Source organism: Corylus avellana, chromosome ca1 (assembly GCF_901000735.1).
Source record: "Corylus avellana chromosome ca1, CavTom2PMs-1.0".
NCBI lineage: Eukaryota > Viridiplantae > Streptophyta > Magnoliopsida > Fagales > Betulaceae > Corylus > Corylus avellana.
Genome location: NC_081541.1, coordinates 8,010 through 16,189, shown reverse-complemented (window position 1 = coordinate 16,189; position 8,180 = coordinate 8,010). Strand labels below are relative to the sequence as shown.

At 35.0% G+C, this 8,180-nt stretch overlaps 2 protein-coding genes across 8 annotated transcripts; one reads left to right on the top strand and one right to left on the bottom strand.

The window, feature by feature from the left end:
- The first annotated feature begins 1,093 nt into the window (after positions 1 to 1,093).
- LOC132192103 (uncharacterized) lies at positions 1,094 to 6,123 on the top strand. Of its 7 annotated transcripts, none has more exons than XR_009441318.1 (7): positions 1,094 to 1,562; positions 2,042 to 2,928; positions 3,082 to 3,193; positions 4,268 to 4,363; positions 4,491 to 4,604; positions 4,982 to 5,821; positions 5,938 to 6,123. XR_009441318.1 is itself a non-coding variant. In XM_059607359.1 (7 exons), exons 1-6 carry the CDS (start codon positions 1,227 to 1,229, stop codon positions 4,572 to 4,574), a joined length of 1,389 nt encoding a protein of 462 aa, XP_059463342.1. In that variant the 5' UTR covers positions 1,094 to 1,226; the 3' UTR covers positions 4,575 to 4,604; positions 4,982 to 6,123. The 7 variants fall into 7 exon arrangements, 6 of the variants coding, with proteins under 6 accessions (XP_059463342.1, XP_059463335.1, XP_059463313.1 ...); XM_059607359.1 differs by having other exon boundaries at positions 1,094 to 1,294; positions 1,421 to 1,562; positions 4,982 to 6,123; XM_059607352.1 differs by lacking the exon at positions 4,982 to 5,821.
- LOC132186818 (ABC transporter B family member 14-like) lies at positions 4,781 to 6,166 on the bottom strand. The gene has a single exon (XM_059600899.1). The coding sequence runs from the start codon at positions 6,164 to 6,166 to the stop codon at positions 4,781 to 4,783; it is 1,386 nt and encodes a 461-aa protein (XP_059456882.1).
- Positions 6,167 to 8,180: the final 2,014 nt, after the last annotated feature.

Genomic DNA, 8,180 nt, shown 5'->3' with positions numbered 1-8,180 from the left:
ATTCCTGGAAAGACTCCCACTCTTCTGCATATCTGTCTCTCTCTCTCTCTTATGCTCGTGTTATATTCGTATTCTTACCAACAAACAGAGAACAAATATACTGATTCAGCTGGATAGAAGTAGATGATGATGATAATTATCCAATCCGAAGACGATACCCAGCAATGGCATAAAAGATCAGATCAGCCTGAACAAATTCACATTCTTTTTCTAAATTTTTTTTTTTAAAAAAAAAAAGAAAAAAAAGAGAGAGAATATTATATCAATCAACAACATTATCCATTGGGTACCTAACATAATAAAATTAAATTAAATTAAATTGAATGAAGGTACGTGAGGATGGGATGCCTAGAAATGTAAGGGGATCGGTCAGATGGAGGGCCACTCCATCCGGGAATTTGAGAATTAAGAAATTTGAGAAAGAAAAAAACACCAAGAAGAAGCAGAAGGAATAAGACTTACCAAGGGAGAGAAAGATGAATTGATGAGGAGTGCAGCAGATCCTAGCCACCGGAAGCTCCTCAGAATGGTAAATATTTGCCTAGAATGTGGCACCATTAATTGACCTGACATGACACTTCATTAATTAATTGAATGGTACATGGACAAAATAATTTATTTGAAATTGAAAACGCATAAAATATATATTTTTTTGGTGAGTACCCATAAACTATTTTTTTTTTTATTTATTTTTTTTGTAAGAACCGTTAAACTAAATTGAAACACACATAAAAACCTATAGACTAAATTTGATCTTTCCCTTTTTAGTTTGGAAATCTAGTTTCATTAAATTGAGTAATTATTTTGACGGCTAATAACTGGGAAACGGATCCTCTCCATTTTAAAATTTCTTAATTTCTTTTATTTAGTATATTTTAAAGGATAGTGTTGTCTAAAATTTTTAATAATAACTGCGAGTTCTAATTTATGTCCTTTTTCACAAAAAAAAAAAAAAAAAGAAAAAGAAAAAGAAAAAGAAAATTACCTTTTTGCGAGGAGAGTTACAAAATGGGCCCGTGGGCCTTAGCATGTATTGAACCCTAAATTACAACCCAAAACTGGTGCGCGGTTGTGCAAATAGATAGCGCTCGTAACAGTAATTAGAACGCGAATCTATGGCGGACGCATTCTAGATTACTAGATTAGATTATTTTCTGCTTCTTTGTGGTGAAGTTTTCTCAGCCGATCCGAAGTAGAAGCATTATCAAAACAATAGACAGTGTATTATGAGTTCATCGATCGTTGCTCCGTGCCCCTTTTGTCATCTGACTGTTCCGTTAGCAGATCTCGAGAGGTATTTCTTTCTCTCTCTCAAAGACGCTCACAATTATTTGAATGCGCTTCGCACACCTACAAGAATAATATTAATCTTTCTAGTGGTTCACTGGAGAATCTTTTACTTTCTACGACACAATCGCAGGCATGCCAACAGTCACTTTGAATGTGAAGATGAATATGAGCAGCAACATGAACTCGCTAGGGACAGGGATTTGGCCCAACAGATTTCTCTTGCCCCTTATTCTCCTTGTTCTTCTTCTTCTTCTTCAAGTCAACCTCTCTTTGTAAGTTCATCTTCAGCAGCTATTCTCCTTATGCTTTGTTTTGTTCCACAAATCTAAACAAATCTAGACGACTCTTATATAAACCCTGCCTCTGATCACTTTTTTTTTATTCATTTATTGATTTATAATGCATCTCTCTGTGAAGTATCTCCGAGATTCCAAATTAAATAAAATTACTCTTTGTTAATCACGTCCAATCCCTTTATAGCATAAAGCTAATAACATCTAAAAGGTTGGGTTCTGAAGGGGTGAAGTCTTATTGTTGATCGAATGATAAAAGAATATTAGTCACATGTGAGATTTGTGTATTTTTCTTTTCTATTTTTTTCCCTACCCTATAACTTGGATATCCCTGTATGTATGATTAAATGGGAAGACTATCATTTGCTTTCCTCTTCATACTTACCACATCTTGTTTTCATTTTTTATCAACGCCTTTCAATCTATTGATTTTTAAATTATTGTTGATCTTTCTGCAGAAAAATGTAGTGCTTGTTGACATGCCGTTTGAACCCAGGTGTAATCATGCGACTAAGCGTTATGGAGAATCAAAGATTGACGAAAATATCTCTTGCTTAATTGGTTTACAGATTAGGAGCACTTTTGACAAAGTTGAAGCTGGTTTGATGACTTTGTTGAAAAAATGTTTGGAAATAGAAGCTGGACATTCAACAAGTATATTATCAGGTTATGTCGATCATTTCCAGAGCACTGAATGTGAGGACATTGGGTGGGGTTGTGGGTGGCGTAACATTCAAATGCTTACCTCTCACTTGCTTACGCAGAGACAAGAAGCAAGAGAGGTTTTGTTTGGTGGTTCAGGATTCGTTCCCGATATCGCCTCACTCCAGAGATGGCTTGAGATTGCTTGGGAAAGGGGTTTTGATGCACTTGGCTCTGATCATTTCAATCACAAAATTTATGGTTCAACAAATTGGATTGGAACTACTGAGTGTGCTGCTGTCTTCCGTTCTTTTGGGCTTCAGGCAAGGATAGTGGATTTTGGTCCAAAGGAACTTGAATCACTTTATCTTTCTGGTCCTGATTCAAGTCTAGGGGCACATGTATTAAAAATAAATGACAGAGGCAAGAGGAAGGCATTTCAGGTTTATGGACCAATGGATAAGTATATTCTGCGAAGTAATCAAGATGTTCACCTATCAGGTCCTAGAGGGCATGGAAAGTCTATATATTCTAGTATCTCGCATGGTAACACTTTAGGAGGTGGAAGTGGTGATTGTATTATGAATAAAGGTACTAGGAAAGACAAGGGTCATCAAGTCCTTATCGATTGGGTGTGGAATTATTTTTCTGATAAAAGCTTAAGCAAATCTGGCTACCCTAGTGTTATTGTCAGCGAGAAATCGTAAGTGATTAATTAAATAGTAACTCTAGCCTCATATGCAATGTTGATTATAATGTAGGGAAACACATGGATGCATTTGACTCACACAACTTTCTTAGCAGATTAAAAGGACTTGTTTCTGATTGTGTTTTAACTTTTCGATCTTATGACCAGGCCCTTGTATTTCCAACATGATGGACATTCAAGAACAATTGTTGGGATTCAAGTCAAACATCAACAGAATGGGATGCAACAATACAGTCTCTTAATTTTTGATCCTGCTCATGTAATTATCTTCATATGTGTGTCCATCTATGAGCTATTCTGGCGGCTTCTATTTTGCATTTGTTATTGAATATACTGATACCAACATATGGAACCCACTATTAGGATTTCTGTATTGAATATTAGTGAATGATTGAGATACAATAAACATCAGCCCAACCCTAGACTTACGGTTGTAATTGAAATTGATATTCTCTTGATGGCAAAGTGTATAACCTATGTGGTGGTTTTCTGTTTTTGGTAATCAATATATATTTTTTTTAATTCTTTAACATTTAGGTCCATATAGAGGTTGACGAATACTACCTAATATAAATATAAATTCCTAAGAAGCCACTCAACTTAGAACAACAAAACTATATAGCTAGACTGCAGCTAATCTTCAAAGACAGTTGCGCCAGCTAGGAATGTGTTTTTATCAAGAGACTAACTTGAGACTGAAAGGATAAGCTTGAGTTTTGCAAACATGTTAGAGTACTCCACAAGGAATAGTACCATTAGAAAACAATGGTAAAGCTCCTTAGATGTATGTTGCTCTGTCCCTAAAAATGAATATACTCATGATGTTAACAACAATAGCAATTAACGAGACAAAGAAATTCTATATGTTAGACCTCCAGAAGTGTGGGAAGGGCCCTTTTGTGGCTTAATTAACATGAATTCAAAAATAAACAGTTCTGCACGATAGTTTTCTCAGTATCCCAGGAATATCTCTAATTTTGATACTTTTAGGAACTTTACCCACTCAATCTTCATATCCTTTAGCAGTTGCAATTGTCGACTATGGTGGTTGAAAGGACATTAAGTTTAAACCTTGTGTTTTCAGCATTTGATCAGAATCTTGTTATGAAATTTTAAATATCTAGTGTAGTTGCAACATTCCTGTACTTTTGTTTGGACATATATTCTTTGATCTTGGTGCAGGAGCCCTGTAATATTTTATTTGTATTTATTATTAGTCTATTTTTTAAGAAATGGTCAATTTAATTTCCAACTTTGCTTTCATATAGTCGAGAACATGTAGCATGGGTCATTAACGTTACATTTTTCACAATCTTGCACCACATAATTATAGAGAACAACAGTTATAGAACGAGCCCTAAAAGAAAGTGATGGGTGGCAAAAGCTTATAAAAAGAGGGGTTCACACGCTGAGGAAGCCACAATACCAGGTTATGCATCTTCAGCAAACTTTTGCCAATAGTCTTACTGTAACTTGATAGTAGACATCATATTATGTTTTTTTTTAAAAAAATTTTTTAATTTTTTTCTCTAAGCCATATTATGTTTTTGTTTCAGTTGTGTTATATTGATACTGGAATTGCCCAAGGGGAGGAGATGGAACTGCTTAAGAGAATAGACAGCACCTTTCTTGCATTTTAGAGGAACGTTCAAGAAGTGTGGTTATCTTAGGTACTATTTATCTATTGCGTCATGTTATTAACCTCATCCTGTTCCTTTTCTATTTTCATGACAACAAATATTACAAAGCTATTACTTAAACGCCAAAATAAAATTATAGTTTTATGGCCTAGAGTAATTTTCTTCGGCATGTAAATTATAGCCAACTTTTTGGAACGGGGAATCCATTAATTTTCTACCAAACTTTGTAGCCGGAATAATCTTGAATAAACTCCGTCTGAGGATGTTATTAGGGTTGAGTGAGAGCCCATCTCAACAATTTCACCTTTATCCATGACAACTATGGTGTCTGAGTTTTTCACTGTGGAAAGCCTGTGTGCAACTGTAATTTGTGTGGTTCTTGACAACAAGCCACCATTGTTGTTCAGATTAAGTGACTGCAACGCGCTCACTACAGTTCTTTCGGACTCAGCATCAAGGGCACTTGTTGCTTCATCTAGGAGCAAAATTACAGGCCTCTTTAGTAGAGTTCTTGCAATGGTTATTCTTTGCTTTTGTCCACCTGAAAGTTGGCAGCCTTTCTCTCCAACAGTTGTATCATATCCATTAGGCAAATTACTTATAAATTCATGTATGTTTGCTTCCACTGATACCTCCACAATTTCAGTTTCAGAAGCCGCATCATTTCCATAGCTGATATCGTCTCTAATTGAGGAGCTAAAAAGAAGTTGTTGCACCAATCCTATTTGTGTCCTCAGCCTTCTCAGATTGTACTCCCTTATGTCTTTCCAATCAATAAGAATCTTTCCTTCCCTTGGATCATAAAATCTTAGCAAAAGGGCCAAAACAGAGGATTTTCCTGCTCCACTTGGCCCAACGAGAGCTACCTTTGATCCAGCTTCAATTTGTAAACTGAAGTTGTTGAGAACAGTCACTGCTGGTCTTAATGGGTAGTTAAATTTGACGTTTTGAAATTCAATTATTCCCTTGATCCTCTCAAGACATGAATCTTCCGGTGTATCTGGTTCAATTTCAGTTTTCCGGTCGAGGGTATAGAATGCAGGAGTTAGTATCCTGATGGCAGAGATGATGGTGGGGATCAATGTCCATAACTCAGTGATTGAAGGTACTGTGAGAGAGAAAATCTGGTATGCTCTTATGCGGTTTTCAAAGGTGGCTTGCTTTTTATCAACCAAAATTGTTGTGTACCACAAAGCGACAGCATGTGCAATGTTCCATAAACAAAGGGAGAAGCCTTGAATGATTCCGTACTTAATACTCTCTCTCCTGCTCTTCCTCTTTGGGATTTCAAGAAATATTCTGGCTTTCCTGATTATGTGCTCTTCATGACAAAAGGATACTATGGTTCTTATGTTGGTTGCAGATTCAGAAGTTAGGCTGATAAGTTCATAATGTGCAGCAGCTGAATCACCTGAAAATCCTTTAGCTGACTTGGCTTGAATCAGGCCACCGATGAAGTGGCAGGGCATCACAGCCCAAGCTACCAAGCCCATTCTCCAGTTTACAACCATGCTGACGAATGTTGCAATCAATATGGAGGAGATGCATTGTACAATAACAGACATACGATCAGCAATTATGGTTTTAACCATGGAGGTATCATATATGATTCGTAAAGTAAGTGAACCAACATTGTTCTCATGTTTCTCAAACCAAGCTATTTCATTGTGCAATATGCCTGCAAAATTGTAATGCTGCAGATGTCAATTTACACTTTTGTACTGGGTTTCAGAGCTCGTACTTATGATAAAATAATCTGCTTAAAGTGTATAGAGTAATTTACCAGAGAGAAAAATGTAACGTGATGATGCAGAAATTTTAATAGGCGTACTGTTATACCTGAATACAAAGCTTGTTTGAGGTTTCCCATACCCTTCTCCCCAACCACGCCAAAAAAGTAATGTTGCATGGTGTGACTGAATAATGAAAGCAATCCAATTAGAGAAAAGATGATTGAATACCATCCAACTTCCCTATTGTAATGATGAAAAATCCGAAAACAGGCTTTGAGATGCAGTGGCCACCCGAATAATTAAGCTGAGTCGGGCTCGTATGTATTTTTCATTTTTGGCAAACTTTTTTACGCCACCAAGTGACCTCTGTACACGTGACACGTCTTCTTCTGTGCATTTGCTTGATATATATTGTTGGCCGGTTTCGTACCACAAACCGTGTGTGTGTAATCTATACTTTTAAAAAATTCTCTTCACGGCATCTTCTATTATTTTTTATTTTTTATTTTTTCAAGCCATGGATCAAGTATGATAATGAAATCCCGTCAATGTTACTCTAAGCATGAAATTTCACATTTTCGTGATTCAAAACGATTAAAAATTTGAATATCTTTTTTTGTCCAACTCAAAAGGTTTGATATTTATCTTATTAAGCCGAAAATTAGACATTTGAATTTTTTCTTGTTTTCCTCCCTTCAAAAGGAATGCATGCTACTATAAGCATGAATGAACTTTTGTATTTCGAGACCCAGAACAACTGAAAATTCAAAAAAAAAGCATGCTACTATAAGCATTAATGAACTTTCATATTTTCGTGACCTGGAACAACTTAAAATTTGAATTTCCTTTTTTGTCTTACTCAAAAAGTCCTATATTTATCTCATGAAGGTTGTTTCGGCAAAAAATTAGACATTAGAATTTTTTCTTGTTTTCCACCCACCGAAAAGAAAGCATGATATGGTAAGCATGAATGAACTTTCGCATTTTCATGACCCAGAACAAATGAAAATTCGAGTTTCAATTTTTTTTTTTTATTATTTATCTAGCTCAAAAAGTCTGATATTTATCTCATTCAGGTTGTTTCGTCCAAAAATCAGACATTTGAATTTTTTCATGTTTTCCTCCCTCTAAAAAGAAAGCATGCTACCATAAGCATGAATGAACTTTTGCATTTTTGTGACCCGACTGAAAATTTGAATTTATTTTTTTTGCCTATCTCATAAAGTCTAATATTTATCTTATTAAGGTTGTTTCAGTCGAAAATTAAACATTCAAATATTTTCTTCTTTTCATCCCTCCAAAATGAAAGCATGGAGGAAATTTTGCATTTTCGTAACCCAAAACGGTTGAAAATACGTTTTTTTTTTTTTTTTTTTTCCATAAAGTTCGATATTTATCTTGTTAAGGTTATTTTGGCCGAAAATTAGACATTCAAATTTTTTCTTGTTTTCCTTCCTGCGAAAAGAAAGCATGCTACTGTAAGCATTAATGAATCTTCACATTTTTGTGACCCAGAACGACGAAAATTCGAATTTCTTTTTTGTTTAGCTCAAAAAGTCTGATATTTATCTCGTGAAGGTTGTTTTAGGTGAAAATCAGACATTCGAATTTTTTCTTGTTTTCCTCCATCCAAAAAGAAAGCATGAAAGAACGTTTGCATTTTCCTGACTTAGAATGAATGAAAACTCAAATTTATTTTTCTGTCTATCCCATATAGTCCGATATTTATCTTTTTTTTTTTAGTTATTTCCCTTTTTGGGTTTTTCTGGAGTTTTTATACGTTTTTTTTTTTTTTTGGTTTTTGACGTTTTTTTTTTGGTTTTTTTGGTTTTGTTTTAGTTTATACGTTTTTTTTTTTTGGTTTTCACGTTTT